Here is an 18,736-nt window from a genome sequence, read left to right on the forward strand (position 1 = left end):
TCATTATTTAAATAGCATTTTTAATATTTGACTTCTCCCTTTACCAACAATAAGCTTTCTATTCACAGAAATTAAAGCATTAAAGCATTCTTAAAAATCGACCTTTTCTACATCAATGTACATTATAACTTAACTATATATGACACTTAATCCAGTAGTGTCTAGATTTACAATTAGAAACAGTTGAATATTTCATAAGCTGAGATATTTCGGTCAATTGCAGTTGAGATTATCGTTTACTATAGTTTTCCTGAATATAAACCTTTAGCACGTTTATCAATGTTTGCATTATCTTTTGTTGTTTTAAACAAGGGGCTTAACATTTTCTGTTTACAAAGTACATGTAAATATTTTATTTTAGGGAATAAATATTGAGTCTTTTTCCCATTGCAGCGATATTATTCCAGAGACTTCTTCCTAAGTCGGTATGTATGAAAAGGGGTTGAAAAATCCACTTTATTTAAGGTTCACTTTAAACGAAATAACTTTCATTAAATTAAAAAGCCGTCTCTTTAATTTAGAAATATATCTCTTTAACCTTCTTAAAGAGATATCACTCTAACTTTAAGGAAGTCTCCTCAAGAGCAAGAGATATCTTATTTTCTTTTTCGTTTTAAGAGACATCTTATTTTGTTTAAGGAGATATCTTTAAAAGACATACTAAAAATATCTCCCTTTATTGTTTTATCTCTATAAGCTAAAGAGATATCTCTCTTATTGAAACAAACTGAAAGATTTTTTTTCACAAATAAACTGTATAAGGGCTTATGTGTTGTATGTGTTATGTTGTGTAGATTCTTCTATTGTTTTATAATTTATGGTAGTTTTATACTTATAGAATGTCATGGAACATACTGTTATTGGATTAGACAATCTTATATGTGATAAGACTAAACAGTTCCTGTTTGTTTTGGTCAAATGTCTTAAAATAGATTTTGACTAACCTGTGCTATGTTGGCACATATATAAACGTGTAACTGAATTTCTTTGCAGTTTTAAATTAAGAAGAGTGTGACTATTTTATCTGTGTTCTACAGCATAATCATATATGTACACGGGTAAGTTAAAACGACTCTTCTTTAGATTACGATCGATTTTGTGGGTAAAGGTTAGGCATCGTCATATAAATTTATGCATTCGTTATCTTATAATCGGAGATAAACTTTTGAAAGATGGCTTTGTCGTCATATTAATGATAAAAAACGGTGTTTGTATTTGTAAGTTCCTGTTTGTTTTAGCTCACCTGAGCCAAATGCTCACGTGAGCTGGTATATATCTGCACCCCCCCCTCCATCCAACACACACACAGCTACAAATACGCAAATAGGCCGTCCACCCGTATTCTTATTTACTCCGATGATCCCTGGATTTCTTGTATCAATGAAAGGCTCATTGACATAGGGGATTTATAGTGACACAATAAACGTTCAAATGTAAAATGAATATATAAGAAGAAATCTTTTAATTAAAAATTCTTCAGAAGAACGGTAAAGCTATGATTTGTGATATTTACATGCAATCATCCTTAGGTTAGTAATGTTGATTTAATTTTGTTCATACAATAGCCCTCAGGGCGAAGAACAAAAGGGTCGTAGTTACTCAGATGAGCGTTGTGGCCCATTGGCAAACTCATAGATACTACCTACACTATATGAAGTCGTAATGACAATTCAACATTACTTACGTATTACATGTGATACGTTAGAACAAATGAAATCTTATACAGACATGAAATCCCACTGACCAGAAGTTGACATATCTTACAGGAAATAAAATGACCAGTAACAAGGATAAAACGACTGCTATAGTGATCGGTGCCGGTATGAGAGGAATAGGCTACGCCTACTTTCAAAATTGCAAACCTAAGGAATTCAAGGTAAACAGACTCGATATTATATCATTTTATTAATTCAGTTTAATTGTGATAAACAAAATTTTGTTTACAGTTTATAAATTTAGCAGACATACCCCAAATAAATAAATTATTGAAAAAAAAAACAAAAAAAAAAAAACCCGAGATCAAATTTCATAGAACTATAAGTAAATATTTGCTCCAGAGATCAAAACTCGGGACATACACCCCATAAGCCTCTTTCCTGCAACTCTGGAAGTGACTATATGAAGATAAAAACTTTTAAGGTCTTGACTAGTATAGGTATGAAGTTAAGTTTTGGACTGAAGTATATATACTGTGCATCTATATGTAAATCCAGATCCAAATTAAGCAAGAGAAGGTCAATGTTGCAATTTGTGTTGTACCTTGACCAAAGATACTGTGATATGACCCGAATTTTTTTTATAGGGTCAAGGTAAAATCCGTTTTAAGCTCACCTGAGCCGAAGGCTCAAGTGAGCTTTTCTGATCACATTTTGTCCGCCGTCCGTCCGTCTGTCTGTCCGTCTGTAAACTTTTCACATTTTCGACTTCTTCTCAAGAACCACTGGGCCAATTTTGACCAAACTTGGTACAAAGCATCCTTGGATGAAGGGAAATTTAAATTGTTAAAATGAAGGGCCAAGTCCCCTCACAAGGGGAGATAATCAAGAAAAGACAAAAATAGGTTGGGGTCATTAAAAAATCTTCTTCTCAAGAACCACTGGGCCAGAAAAGCTGAAACTTATGTAGAAGCATCCTGGGGAAGTGCAGATTCTAAATTGTTCAAATCATGATCCCCGGGGGTAGGGCGAGGCCACAATGGGGAATCAAAGTTTTACATAGAAATATACAGGAAAAATCTTTGAAAATCTTCTTCTCAAGAACCACTGGGCCAGAAAAGCTGAAACTTATGTGGAAGCATCCTGGGGTAGTGTAGATTCTGAATTATTCAAATCATGACCCCCGGGGATTGGACGGGGCCACAATGGGGAGTCAAAGTTTTACATAGAAATGTATAGGAAAAATCTGTGAAAATCTTCCTCTCAAGAACCACTGGGCCAGAAAAGCTGAAACTTAAGTGGAAGCATCCTGTACTGGTAGTGTAGAATTCAAATTGTCTATATTATGATCAAAAGGGTACGGTGGGTTCACAGTATGTATTACAAGGGGGAAATCTGGTAAAGAACAGAATGGCCAAAGCTTCTCAGGTGAGCGTTGTGGCCCATGGGCCTCTTGTTGATACAACTTAGCATCACTTAGACCATTTTTGCTTCACATACATAGCGTCTTATTTCAAGCATGAATAAAAAATTAACTAGTACAGCTTCTGAAGGACCCTAAATATCAGAGGTATCACATTTAGATATCAGGTCTGTTTTATAATAAACTTTCTGTTCAGGTAATTGCTGCTGCGGATCCAAAAGAATACCAGCGGAGGGAAGTACAGAATTTATGTGACATCCCGGACGACATGGTTTTTCAAGGTATCAGATCAAGATAATATCAATCGGTTGACATAAGGCCATAGCATGTGCAGTCTTCATCAATTCTCAGTAATACCTTTAATTAGGTAAATTGGTAGGTACGAGGAAGTTAATTTCAAATTGAATAAAATGAAACCACGAGGAAATTAAAAAAAATATCAAATTTATTTGGCAAAACCCCAGTAACCTGTGTTAACCTTGTGCCTGATGAAATAGTGTCTTTTTTTTCTTCCAAAAAGCAGTACATTGAAATGTAGTATGGCGGTATCTTTATCGTCACATCATTAAAGGGACATAGAAAAAAATTGAAGTTTATATTTTCTCAAATTTTCTGTATATTTAAACAATGAAATGCTTTCCTTGTTTGTTAGAAGGGAAATAAATTTCGAAACTGTCGTAGAAAAAATACATAGAAGACGTAATTAAGAGGGTAAAGTAATTTTTCTGCAATTAACCTGCGACGTAATAATAAAGAAAGATTTATATTTACATCTGTATATAAAAAAAAACATCCAATATTGCATTTCACACGAAAAAATAATTAAAAAACAGTTTTACCGGGAAATTATTGGAAACTACGAATTTCGGGACGCGTTTGATTGACACATTCTTGCATTCTCACAAAGTAATCCTTAATACTTTAGAAATTTTGTTGTGCATTAATGAAAAATATTAAAACTATAATCCAAAAAAAATTCAAAGAAGATCAAAGAAGATCAATTCAACAGTATTGTCAGTCTGTACTCAGTAACTGAAACATCCGGTGAAACACAAACATATAACAATGACAAAACTCATGCCCTGTATACAAGTACAATTTACGTTTCAGCCTGGTGTATTGATCTTGTCTATGCCCCTTTAAAGCAACACATGACTCCAAAATAGATATACGACATTTTCGATTTTACTATGCACGTATATCTATAATATTAGTACCGGGGAATACTTATCGAATTAGTTATGCCTGATTGCTTTATTGTCACGGGTATCGGCGTACAATGACGACAGTGGTCGTGCTAGTTATCTTCCATTACTTTTGTTTATATTTTATCACAAATTGTCTTTGTTTGTACACTGCATCGACCTTTGCAACTGTTGCAAGTCTTTTTGGTATCTTACTTTTCTTAATTAGAAAAAAAACAAAACAAAAAGTTATTTTTTGCCGCCACCGTGTGCTGTATAGCATACGTCCGTCCACGTCGGTGAAAATTGATTACACTGAACTGCTACTAAGTGAGCGTCTCTATTTAGAGGGGCCCTCAAATATAGCGAGAGACTATTCGAATATGGTGAATAATTTTTTTTACGAATAGTGTTCAGCTAAAAGCACTACAAAATAAATTAAAAGTCATGTCGGAAATATATGTAATGGCTTTTTTTCTCTGTTTTGAGTGCAATGAAGTGGAATTGTGTTATACTATTGTGTACCTCTTTACGCTGCTACAATTTAATAAGTGATGTAAGCGCGAGTGAAATACAACGTCTACTCTTATGAAAAAAAATAAACTTAATGTTTCTACTTTTGTTTAAATGAATGTTTCACACCATGTAAGTTCTTTTTTGTAAGAAACTTAAGATAATAGATCAACAGTTAACTCTCGGTTATTACACCGAAGATGACATATTGCATGACACAGTATAATATTCTATTAGACTGGCGGGAGATAGCTGGGAGAGATAAGTTTGCGGATTGTGTGATCATTTGTACTCAGGATCAGCAACACAAGGTACATAGCAACATCAGCAATAATTTAGATATCAATTATCCAATAAAGTTGAATTAAGAACTGTCATTTAAGGTTGAAATTGAAATTTAATTCCTCATGTCTTATAAATCATTTCAATTGACTGTAAAATTCACTTTTTTAGGACCCGGCTATTGCCTTCGCAAAGAAGGGATACCACATTTTACTGGAAAAACCTATGGCAGTAAGTCATACAGTTAAAGATGATTTTACTTACTACTTGATCTAAAAAAATAAATTCTTATGAATAATTATGTAGAAAAAAAAGCCCAAAAGATCGAGGATAATAAATGGTTATCATCTATTATAAATAGAAATTGTGCGATAGCTTACATTTTTCTAAAAGGATAAACATGTCTTATTTTGTGGATGTTTTTGAACCCAGACCACAGAGGAAGACTGTAGGGAGATTGTTCGCGTTTGTAACGAAAACAACGTCTTCTTAACGGTGTGTCATGTCCTCCGCTACACACCCTGGGTGAAAAAAATCAAAGAACTGATAGACAGAGGAGCCATAGGGGACGTGGTGAATATTCAACACCTGGAACCAGTATGTATCATGACTTAAGCCTGATGTCAAATTACCGTTAATGATTTAAAACCAATTACACCCAACCATTTAATTGTTTGCTTCAGCATTTTCTACATCTGAAAATATATAAGTCAGTAAGAGGAGCACATCTGTTTGAAGGACATTCCGAATTCCTTCTGTTCTTACACGTTATACAAAAGAGTTTGCGAACTGTGAGCTGCTGCATTATGTCGAGATAATCACGAATATAAAAGACAGGCATTTCTTGTGTAGTTCTTATAAAGAGCTTAAAAAAAAGAAAACAGACAAAAACAAATCAACACAACATTGCATTAGACTAGACAAGGTTCAAATTCTTAATTTCAGGTTGGTTATTGGCATTTTGCCCATTCTTCTGTCAGAAGCAACTAGTATAAAGAATCGGAAAGTTCATTTTCTCATCTGGCAACGTTTTGTCATGACTTTGATCTAATATGTCATTCTGTCGCCTCATTATAGCCCCGCTTGTATTGTATTGTATCTCGAATGCCATGTCTGTCCGTCTGGGGTACTTCGGGGTACTCATCTCTTAAAGACAATTCCTCCTGTACCACTGAATGAAATGTTATAAGACTTTCACAGATTCTTTGTTACATAGGGCCATTCTGCACCTTCTATTTTACGTTTTGATCGGACACATATCATAATTGATGTTTTTATTGTTACAGGTAGGGTACTGGCATTTTGCCCATTCCTATGTGAGAGGAAACTGGCATAAAGAGAATGAGAGCTCACCTTCTCTATTAGCAAAGTGTTGCCATGACATTGACCTTTTGTGTCATTGGATGGGAGATAAAAAATGTCAAAGGGTGTCCTCGTTTGGACATTTGAGTCATTTTAACAAGCAGAATAAAGTAAGTTTAAAATTGGTAATTTTAGCAGATTTGTTGAGAATGTGTGAAAACTAATATTTTCCAAATAAACAACCTCAGCTTTTGAAATCATGCTCTACACTAATATTAAAGGCTTACTGTTATTGTCGTGATTGTTGCAGCCGAAGAATGCAGCTAGTCGTTGCCTTGACTGTCCTAAAGATGTACAAAGACAATGTCCTTACTCAGCAGTAAAGATTTACATCGAAAACGGAGTAAAATCTGTACGTCATTCTTTTGCGAGGGGCATTTCAAAAGTTCTGGCAACTGTTTGATAAAAAATTAACCGTTTCACGGAAATTAATGAGTCTCTGATATCATTGGAAAGATCAGAAAGATATACATATATATTGTGATGTCACAATATAAGTTTTAAGATGTAATGACTTCAGAATATAGAATGTTTAGCATACTGAAAAGTCGCTTTTTTATCCACATGAGACGATCGTAAAAGTGCTACCAAAGGCTTATTTGAAAAAAATATTTCAAAGAAAATTTTAATCTGCAAAGAAGTAGAGTAGGACTATGGTACTGTTTATCAGCAATTTCATTTTTCATTGTATTGTTAGTTTACTAGCATAGTTTTTGTCCGATTATGCTATCATCAACATTCATTTACGATTTTTATTTACATGATACGACTGGATTTTGGGTCTTTTATATAGCTCTCCATTGTTTGAAATAAAACATGTTGTGTATTACACTGAAGGATATTAGTAAACGCCTATTTTTCTTTTTCTGTCGATTTTGTCTTTTTCTCACAGTTAGGTCTTTTTTACGCAATATTTTGAGCGAGATTCGATAAAAACATGCAAAACTGGACTCTCGCTTAAACCATTTGAGAACAAGAAGATCTCTGAAATAGAACACCATATGATAGACTGTAGTCTATGTAAACATTCCACCAACTTGCATTTGCTTCCGTTAGCTTGCTTCCAAGTAATGAGCAAAAGTTGTCTTTAGAATTTTAATTTGATCGAATTGTGTCCTTTGTTACGTCATATTTATGGTCACTATTCTAAACATGTGGAAGTCTGACGTCATTTTCGGAGTTATTACGTCATAAAAATTATAAAGTGACATCACAATATCTGTATATTTCTTTTTATCTTTCCAATGATTTCAAACTCAATAATTTCCGTGAAACGGTTAATTTTTTATCAAACAGTTGCCAGAACTTTTGAAATGCCCTTCGTACAATCATTTATTAATTGAATACATTTCATTCTTTTCATTATTTAAAACATGACCATCTTTTTCAAAGAGTATCGTAATTTTTAGTTTAATAGAGGCTGGCCTGTGGCTGTGCTGACCTCCGAACCTCCTGATATAGAAAACATCACAGAGGCCTTAAGGACGGGACCGTATGGACGCTGTGTCTATGACATGGATAATGACGTAATGTCACAGCAGGTACCAAACACAGATTGATCAAAGTTCTATTTTAGCCTTTCTCCATGTTTTAGGAAAACATTATGTATATGTCATGTATGATAAAAACAAAGCAATGAATGCATGGCTCTCTATAATTTTAGATGTTTTGTAAAATGTAGAGAAAACAATAGTATTTAAGCTCAAAGTTGATTTAAATAATGCAAATCTGGCAATCAAAAACCTCTGAAGACATTAGAAGTGGGATCAGGTGCCATGCAGGCGTAAGCATCCCCTGTTAACTGTTACTCTCGCCTTGTGCTAGTAAACGGAAAATCTCTAAAATTTTGGTATATAAATAATGGATGAACAATTACTATGTGAAAGTCAATCAGTATTTGAGCTGATAAAATCATTGCACATGTATCGACCATAGAACTTGCAAAATGATACATACAAGTGAGGATGTTGATTTATTGCTTTTGTTTGATAATCAATTTGTTAACAGTTTGTCTCGTCGACTGCATTGGTTGTTTGTTCTTGTTGAACGCGAGTCGGCAATATTTTAGCCATATTTAGACGACAATTGCATGGGAACATAAACCAAAAGAAGTTGATTGGTATATTGCTACATAAGTAATTTAAAAATGGACAACAGAAAAGTTGCAGTTATTACGTTTATCACAAGGTTTTATTTTGGGTTCCCATTAACGTTTTTTTTCTAGTAAAATGTACAAATAAGAAACAGATTTACCAGACTCTGTGGTATCTTTTATTTCAAGTTCACTGAGATAGTCGGCATATGAATGGAAGTAACTTTTGTTAATTGATAAAATGTCGTTAGTAAATCTAAATGTCGAGTTGAAGGCTACAGCTTGATTTATAAATGATGACACAAGCTTGGTGATAATAAAAACTTTTGACAACATTCACTTCAACTGATATAATAATTTTCTCCACAAAACTTTTTTCAGACAAAAATGACCATTCTCAGTTAGTTCTGCTAACAATTACTTTCACTTTACATTTATTGTTTTTTCACTTGATTATTTGATACTTAGGGAACAAAATAAGTTCGTTAGAAGCCTATAAATGAAGGACAACAAGCTAATTCAGAGAGTATGTCATCTGCGGAATAGAAAAAGAAGAGAATGTGCTGACCCAGGAGGGGGTCGGGGAGGGGGCACTTAAAGAATTGCGGGAGGGGATAAGATATAGGTGTAAAATTTAATTGAAATTCTCAAAAACTTATTTAGAAATCGCCCAGAAATAAAAGTTTTACACACATGCACAGAATGTATGAATTTATGACCATAAAATCAATAGGGATCTTTCTTAGGCCATAGGGAGCTATTGTGTAAAATTTCATTGCAAGAAAGTTTAAGGGCTTCTTGATATATCGCGTGGAAACAGACAGACAGAACTAGATACGTACAGACAGACTGACGGACAGACCAATATTAGTATCCCCCACGTTCAGTGGTGACAAATAGTTTACCAAGTGAAAATGATTGTTCATGTCTGTTATGTTTTAGGTGGTTAATATGCAGTTTTCTGGCGGAGCCACGGCTTCAATGTCAATGATTGGATTTACAGAATCTGTTTGTTGTAGGGAAGTTAATGTGTTTGGAACAAAAGTAAGATTTCTTTCTTTTTAAGGATTTTGTTGTTTTCCAAATTGAATACATAACTAGTCCCCTAGCTTTCTTGAACAACGTCAATTTATTTATATAAGTGTAGAAATTGCTTTTTAGGGCGAGATAAGGTACCGAGATGGACGATCGGAGATTTTACAAGTTGATTTTGTTTCTGGACGAAGATGTAAGTAATCAAACCAGTACACATTATTTATCATCAAATTAATGCTGATTCTTCGAGGTCTCTAACTTTTTGACTATATGAATGTTTTCACGGAAACTAAAGATTCTAATCAAGCAAGAAAATGATCCTACAATGTACTTATCTTATTAAGCCGCAAAAATACATTGATGCCCGACCTTTTTTCTCTCTTTGAAAACTAGTATTCTTTAAAAAATTTTCTACAGTAGTAAACGTAACATTTTGTAATTGATGAACGATTTCCTGTTGTCCACAGACCACCATGAACTGGAATCTGAACATTCTGGACCCCTGAGTGGACATGGGGGAGGCGACTACTGTCTAATGGAACACTTTCTGCACGCAATTCATGTAAGTTAACATTACTTTGAAATCTCACATTTATTGTTTCAAAGACAGACGAAAGACAGAATATCAGCAATCTGGTTTAAGGGGGTCGACTATAGTTTCCATTGCGCAATATTTCGCGCATCATAGTAAAATGAAGCGTATTCACGGTTTTAATGCAACTTTTTTCGCTTAATTATTATAATTAAACAAAATTAAGAAATTATAGGTATAAAAATGTAATTACAATTTGATATTACTGATTTTTTAACCGATTTTGCAATTGATAGGTAGGTTGACGTCGTTGCAGTGTGATTTTGACGTAATGATAATCTGTAGCTCTTAAAGAAAGGGGTAATAAAAATATTTTTAAAGAAAAAGCGATAAACATACGCTCTTGAAATTTAAAACATAGAAATTTGAGAATATCTCCAATATTTTTATTATGTTTTCATGTGAATCCATTGTGTGCGTCATATTTTGTAATACTCTATAAAAATAGTAAAATTTGCTAATTTTTTGCATTTTGAGATGCCCCCACTGGTAACAAGATGGTAGAATTTTGTGTTTCTTACATATATTGTATAATGTAGTGTTACTTATCAAACAAAATGTCTATTGTAGTATTTGTATAATTAGCTTTAAAGTGCTAAAAATTGGCATTTTCCTATATAATCCAACAGTAAATATACCTGTATTTTGATACGGTCCCTCAAAAATACCTGGACGGTAGATTTCCCCCAAACTTTGCATGTACACTGAAATTAATGTAAGTTATATATGGTATAAAAATTAAGAGTTTAGCTATTGTAGTTTTCACACAATAAAACTATAGTCGGCCCCCTTAAAGTCATCATTTCATAAGTTCTGTGGTCGATACAATGACCTTGTCAGCAAAAACAATTTTATTATTAAGTCAAATACTGACTGACGTTTTTCACACTAATTGTTAGGCAATTATTTACACAATGAGTTGTCAGCAGATTTTCCTGTTATTACCCGATCATTACAAGGAGCACACGGCGGGTGTGACCGGTCGGCTGGGGATGCTTACTCCTCCATGGCACCTGTTCCCACCTCTGATTTTTGGAGGTCTGTGTTTGCTCTGTTCCTATTTTGTATTGTTAAATGGACTTTTGAGCTTGAATACAATTTATTATCTCCATATTTATTTGATACAAAAAAAAAAAAAAATGAATGATTGGATTTCTATTCTTGGGCTAATTTTGATGTAAATGATGCGTTTAATCCTTTGATGGTCGAAATTCTTAACCTATTTATCCATAAATTGTTTTATCTATTTAAATTCCATTATTTTGAGACTGTATAAAATATGAAAATTAAAAATCTTTTCGGCTAAAAACATATACGAGGGTTGTCCCAAATGGTCGAAGATAGGGACGATAACTCATTTCCACTTTAAATTAAATAAATTTCTCTTCTTTTCATAGTAAAAAAACAACATTTTAGGATCATGAATTCCAAGTTTCATGATACATGATTACTTAGCAAACCACTCTAGACTTAGATCTCATTAGAATTTACCGCTGTAAATTGTTTTTTTTTTCAAATGCAAATTTTATTTCCCCCACCCCCACCCCCAAAAAAATCAAAGCAGAGAATACAAAAAGGTTGAATTCGACCTTGACCAAATACATTCCTCGTCGTCTGGATTTAACCAGTCTATTCTCTGTTTCTGATTACACATTTGTGAAAATTTGACATTTGAGTAATATTTTGTTTCTTGTATGATTTATATGAATTTGAGTTTTATGTTTTACATATTACTAGAGAAAAAAGACATTTGGCATAAGTACCTACATAAATTATTATGAACTTTGTACGTGTACCAACAGACCACATCGACCTTCCTAATAAATCGGCATGATATATTAATAGGGATCGCCATTCCATACCCGTAACAATAAATCAGTCAGTTATCGGTCCTACTGGTGTACCGAATGTCTAGAGTATACCGCTGCTCATGCTGCTCATATCGTTTAATATTTACATCCACTGAATATTTTCTCCTTTATTTCTTCAGAAAACCCATTGCGTTAATCACTGCATGAACTACATTAGGCATATCGCCTGTTCAGATTTCATGATCAGTGGCTGTTTCATCAATGAAACGTATAAAGACGTTCGCATCATAAATACAATAATAATTAATCATTTTAATCCTTGTTTAAATGATTATTTAAACAGATATAAATATAGACAATAAAATGTTTTTCTTTGTTTGTGATTACTGGAATTAACGGAAGCAGCTGTTGCAATAAAAAAATTCATAACCCGCGTTACATGTAGCGGGATATGTATTTTTTCTGCAACAGCTGCTTCCGTTAATTCCAGTAATAACAAACAAAGAAAGCATTTTATAGTTTAAGTAATATTGAAAATGGTGAGAAAGATTTATTTCAACGTTTTGACCTTTTCCTTCTACAGCATGAAGATTTTTCTGGGATTCAAACTGGTGCAGAAGAGACTCTGGCTAGCCATTTAGTGGTGTTTGCAGCAGAGAAAGCACGGAAGGAAAGCAGAGTTGTTACTATCAACGAAGACATGTCTTTTTCATGATTGCTACAGCAGGCCTCTGATAATAAAATTGTATCAAAATTAATTATTTCATTTAATTTCTTTTCTGTGATTTTTGATATATGTTATGTCTTGCTAGAAAACACATTAAACGTACTGAATATGCTGAGATACTCTGATGGACTTGATATATAGAGAACAGCAAGAAGGGTCGATTTTTTCGGACAATCAGCTGAAATGATTGACAAAAAATTGATCAAAATATATAACATCAGAGCATGTACTTTTTCAAAGCTTTATACAACCATTCACCACCATGCTACCTCAGTGACAGCTGCTTTTTCATTAAATTTACTAACTAGTATTTTGATTGATACTCAGTAATTGATTTGTTGGATGCAAAAACTTCTCGCATACAAATAAATAAATCTTATTTATCAAGTTGTTGAATATTTTTATATAATTTCCCGGAAAGTTTAAGTATAAGAAAGGACTTGAGGTAATTAGCATTTTATGTATTTTTACTTATATGTATAGAAAACAAGGCATTTAAGATGAGTTCATTTCTTTATTTTAATCTTACAAATATCTATACCTTTCATAAAAAACTGCAGTCCTTCTGACTTTATTAACGGTGCACACCTGTCCAAATAAATACACAATGCCGTACAATTCTCCGCTCAAATTCTATACCGAGATATACTTTACTACGTATGTATCAGGCACTTACGAGGGTTTCGATATGTATTGTGTATTGTACCACAGCCCGATATCGCCTTGCACGATTTCGTCGATATTTATACGCCTGGATAACTCTATTCAATACCTTGCCAACAGTATAAACACGAGCCTTCATCTACACATGGTTATAAAATAATCGGCATTTCAATAGAGCCAGTCCTTGACCACTGTTGTAAAAATGGTTGGGAAAAGGGTTGAGAATATTGAAGAAATTAGAGCTTATATAAAAGTTCGCACAAAACTCGTTAATTCGGTAATGCCTAGGTCACATTTCCCGGGCGGTAGCCGTAGACCGGTGGTAATCGGTAGTAATCCGTGGTGTTAACGATGCCCCAACATCGGTCCACATCGGCCTAGTAGTCCTTAAAGTATCAGTCACATTATCCAGCGATGTGCATACGATGGGCAACCAATGCGTTTTATGAGAAAATGGCGTGGTTGCCGGCCGGACTTACAAAGGCCCAGCGATGCATTGCTAATCATAAAACGATGTTCCAGGATAATCGGCCGATGTATATTACATCGCTCATACATTGGTAAACATCGTTCGTACATCGGTCCAGAACGGGCTAATGTTTGGTCGAACATCGACCGATGATCGGTCGTTATCTGGTGAACACCACTAAACTCCCCGATGACCTCAAGATTCAACGGATATTGGACAATGCTCGGCCATACATCAGCCGATCCTTGAAAGATGTGTTAATGATGGTTCGCCGATGAGGAGCGATGTGAGGCATCGTTGGAGACATCGCTGAATTTTAACTACGAATTATTTCCTACCGATGACCCCACCGATTCGCAAAAAAGACTCAGTCATCGTCCGATCACTAGTGGTGACCGGCCGGCAACCACGCCATTTTCATCAAAAACGCATCGGTTTCTAATCGTATACCCCATCGCTGGATAATGTGACTTATACTTAAAGCAGATTTTTACTGAATTGGGGGAAGTTTATGGGTCTGATAAGGTATCTTATGAGACAGTTCGTAGGTGGAGACAGAAATTTCTGACTGGCACAGAGTCCGTCAAAGATGCAGCAAAATTGGGTCGACCTGTGACTGTATCAGGCAAGACAAATGTCTCAAAAGTCAAGGAAATAATTGAAAGTGAAGGTACACGATTCGTGATATTGCCAAAGCTGTTGGCATATCGCTTTCTCGGGTGCATTTCATTTTGAAGCGTATTTTGAAAGTACGAAAGATTTCTGCCAGATGGATAGTATTGGATACCCCATATATTGAAAGATGACGAAAAAAAGGTACGAATACAAACCGCTAAGCGACTGCTAAAAATGTTTCCAAACTTCAATCAAAGACAATTTGCAAACATAGTTACTGGTGACGAAACATGGATTCACTATTTTGAACCAGTAAGAAAAGTTGGAAACAAATTATGGCTAACCAAAAACGATAGAAGGCCTGTAGTTGCCAAAAGGACAATGAGCACAAAGAAGGTCCTTTATTGCATATTCTTCTCTTGTGATGGTTTAGCCGTACAAATTCCGGTGAGTGTTACAGGTCGGTATTACTGAGATGTACTGAAAAAGCTCAAGAAATATTATCAGAAACGACGTCTTGTGTCGGGATTTAGGCATGTTCGCCTTCTTCATGATAATGCTCCATCACATACATCTGAGCTTGTGAAGCAATTTTTGAAGTCTGAGAAGGTTACCGTCTTGCCACACCCACCATACTCTCCGGATCTAGCACCATGCGACTTTTTCCTTTTTCCAAAATTTAAAAAGTTCTTATCTGGTCGTCGATACAAGTCCCGACAGGCCCTTGGCTCAGCCGTCAGTCAGTGCCTCAGAGGTATACCGTGACGCATTTCAGAAATGGATTCAGAGATTAAAATTGTGTATTTCAAATCACGGAGAATACTTTGAAGGGATGTAATGTCCATTTCACTATTTGAATCGAATGCTTTTGAGATATCGTACAATACACAATACATATCGAACAACCCTCGTATACTATTGAGTCAAAATGTTTTAATGAAACTTGTGTCTTTTTCAAAAAATTCTTCAGATACTACTATTTATACTCGTACTTTCCTTTGAATTCCATTGAAAAACATGGAACCTCTATTTAAGTGTATAGATGGGCGAAGTTTCATGGACTTGAAAACTCTCTTTTTACTTAAATATAAAATAAAATGAATAATATCCCACGGATATATTTTGTCAAACTTATTTTTTTTGTATTCATCATCAAGGACAGATAACCCTTCAAAAACTTTTTAGGTGCAAAATGATCAGCTTCCTACTTGCTATCAGTCTTGTGAATTTGGATCATTTCACTTTCATCGTTTTCTAGCAATATATATTTAATTAGTTTGAAATCAATTCAAAATTGTTCAAGATCCCTCCGTTATACATTGAATACCTTAAATAAAAAGCAGTAACTGTTCATATTTGGATATAAGGACCATATATGTACATTTGTTGAAAATAATCTGAATGTTAAGAAGAGAGGATCAATCATACTCTTTGTTATTTTTGTTATTTATTTAAATATCTTGGCTTGGTTTATATATACGACTGTATTTAGCAACCTGGACAATAACAATGTATTCTTGAGAAACTTTAAAGGTACCCTTAGATTTAAGAGGGATTAGTCGTGTTTTAAACAGGAATTTGCCTTACTATGCAAAATACGAAATTTCAAAAGTAAGTTAGAATATATCTTACATTATTCAAGAAAAAATTGTAGCAATCTCATTTAAGGTTTCGTCAAAGGTCAACATGTCTAAAAAATTATTTTTACAATAGCTCCAAAACTATGTGTGGTATAAAGTCAAAACCTTTACAGTTTATAAATACAATGTATATCATTGATTAATAGATAGAAAGTATCACTTGATAACAAATATTTTTAAAAAAATATTCTTTAAGAAAAATGTGTTAGAAAATGTGCATATTTAAAGAAAAATGCACCTGCTTAATTCTGTCTTTTTTGTGAAAACCATCATTGCAGAAATAATATATGTTTATCATTGAAGGGCAAGTTGGACGTGAATAGTCTCTGAACGGCTGTAATTGAAAGCATGACATGTATAAAGACAAGACCCCTATAGAATCCGCCATTTGCAATGTACTTTCACTTTCAAGTCTTAACATTTGGACAAAATAAACAGGGGAAACAACTTTCCAGAGGCTATCTAAGTCCAACTTGCCCTTCATTGATAAACATATTTTAATTCTGCAATAATGGTTTTCACTTAGAGCGTGGGATTATTTAGGTGTATTTTTTGAAAATATATGCATTTTTAAGAAGAATTTTTCTCAATTAATACTTTTTCCAAGTATTTTTTTTTTATCAAGTGATACTTTCTATCTATTAATCAATGAAAAATTTATAAACTGTAAAAGTTTTTTAACTTTATACCTCGCATAGTTTTGGGGCTATTGTAAAAATAAATTTTTGGACATGTTGACCTTTGTCGAAACCTTAAACTCAGTAATTCATGAATCTTATGGTCGTTATACTGAACTTGTACGTAAATATAACCTATCATTGGGTTGAAGTTTGGCTGACGTGTTTCTTACTAAATGTTCGGCCTTTGTTTTATACTAGATTTGACTATGAAATATACCCTTGATCAGTCCCTAGGGCCTACAGTGGGTGTGACCATTCAACAGGGAATGCTTAATTCTCTCCGACCCCGCCTTTAAAGTATTTAGGGATCCATGTTTCATTCCCTCTAAAACAAATTTGTATCGTTACTTAGATTTTTTCACTTTTCGTTATCTTAACATTTTACATTATGTATTTTTATGAGTCATACTGTGTTTTGAAAATTATAACTACAGTAGAGTAATAACCTTACAAAACTTGATGAACTTACAATTCATATGATTTACTTTATAACTGATTGCCACATCTAGATGACAGAAAAAAAAGAATTTTAGTTGTTTCTTTGGACCATTCAATTTTGTTAGCTTATAATACAATCTATGGATCTTGACAAAACGAAATGAGAATGGGATTGAGTTTACGTATACTGTGCTAGATTTAGTAAAACAGAAATTTTCATTCAGTACTTGACATTATTAAAAATATTGTATTTGTTGAAAAGATCATTGTGTCGACCAAAATAAAAAAACTTGCGAATTGGGGATTTTGATATTCTTGTTTCATCAACTTGTTTGTCCATAATTTGCCTCATTTGTAAATCATTTGTATGGAAGCCAGATTATTGCTTATCGAATCAGCTGAAAACATAAACCCCATATGTTGGTAATAATGGAATAATGCTACATAAGCAAGGGAAGGAAGTTCACGATGGAAAAGTTAAAGTCATAAATTTATGTGTTAGGTAAACATTAACGTCTATCACCAATAAATATCCAAAAATGGAACATATCAGACTTTAAGATGTCTTATTTCAAGCTTACCTGAAAATATTGAGTCGATATATAGCATTGTTAATTTATGATACGCATCTGATATATCTAAATGTCGAGTTAAAAAGGTCAAATCAAGTGTTTTTGCCTTTAATAAAAATGCTTTATATGAACACAAAAATAAGTCTGATAATAACGTGGCGCAATTGATAACTATAGGATTTCCTACAGATTTTTAGGTCACCTGAATAACTCAGGTGACCTATTGCTATCTGTTTTCGTCCTTCGTCGTCTGTCGTCCAACGTTCGTCGTCCGTCGTTCGTCGTCCGTCGTGTGTTTACATTTGATCATTTTCAGCTTCTTCTCTGAAACCACTGAACCAATTTCAACCAAATTTGGTATACAGCATTTATGGGTGAAGGGGAACATAAATTGTGAATTTCATGGTTTCTCCTTTAATCCTGGACATCAAGCAGGCAAACTATTGGCATGAATGTATTGAGCATTGAGTCCTCTACCAAAATTGTGAAATTCATTTCCCCAGGGTCAGGGGTTCTAGTGCAAGGGCGGGGCTCTATTGATTATATAGTGAAAATGCATTATTTCTTTAAAAATCTTCTTCTCTGCTCCTGGGTATTAAATAAACTAACTTAGTACATAGTTATGATAAGCAAGAGTGCCTCTTCCAAAACTGTGAATTTTATGACCCCAGGGTCAGGGGTTCTGGTGTTAGGGCGGGGCTCTATTGATCATATAGTGAAAATGCATTTATTCTTTGAAAATCTTCTTCTCCGCTTCTGGGTATCAAATTAACTAACTAAGCACTTAGTTATGATGAGCAAGAGTGCCTCTTCCAAAATTGTGAATTTTATGGCCCCAGGGTCAGGGGTTCTAGTGCTAGGGAGGAGCTATATAGATTATATAGTGAAAATGCATTATTTCTTTGCAAATCCTCTTCTCTGCTCCTGGGTATTAAATAAACTAACTAAGTAAATAGTTATGATGAGAAGATCCTCTTCCAAAA

The 18,736-nt window shown here is 34.0% G+C and overlaps 1 protein-coding gene across 1 annotated transcript; it reads left to right on the forward strand.

Annotated features, from left to right (window-relative positions):
* The first annotated feature begins 864 nt into the window (after positions 1-864).
* Positions 865-12,706, forward strand: LOC134263448 (putative oxidoreductase YteT). Its single transcript, XM_062745805.1, has 13 exons — positions 865-1,058; positions 1,767-1,876; positions 3,275-3,359; positions 5,013-5,086; positions 5,229-5,288; positions 5,490-5,654; positions 6,344-6,529; positions 6,670-6,771; positions 7,829-7,960; positions 9,454-9,555; positions 9,673-9,739; positions 10,014-10,108; positions 12,533-12,706. The coding sequence occupies exons 1-13, from the start codon at positions 1,049-1,051 to the stop codon at positions 12,662-12,664; spliced, it is 1,320 nt and encodes a 439-aa protein (XP_062601789.1). The 5' UTR covers positions 865-1,048; the 3' UTR covers positions 12,665-12,706.
* Positions 12,707-18,736: the final 6,030 nt, after the last annotated feature.

Source organism: Saccostrea cucullata, unplaced genomic scaffold, assembly GCF_032062105.1.
Source record: "Saccostrea cucullata isolate Sc308-1 unplaced genomic scaffold, CSIRO_AGI_Scuc_v1 ctg14344, whole genome shotgun sequence".
NCBI lineage: Eukaryota > Metazoa > Mollusca > Bivalvia > Ostreida > Ostreidae > Saccostrea > Saccostrea cuccullata.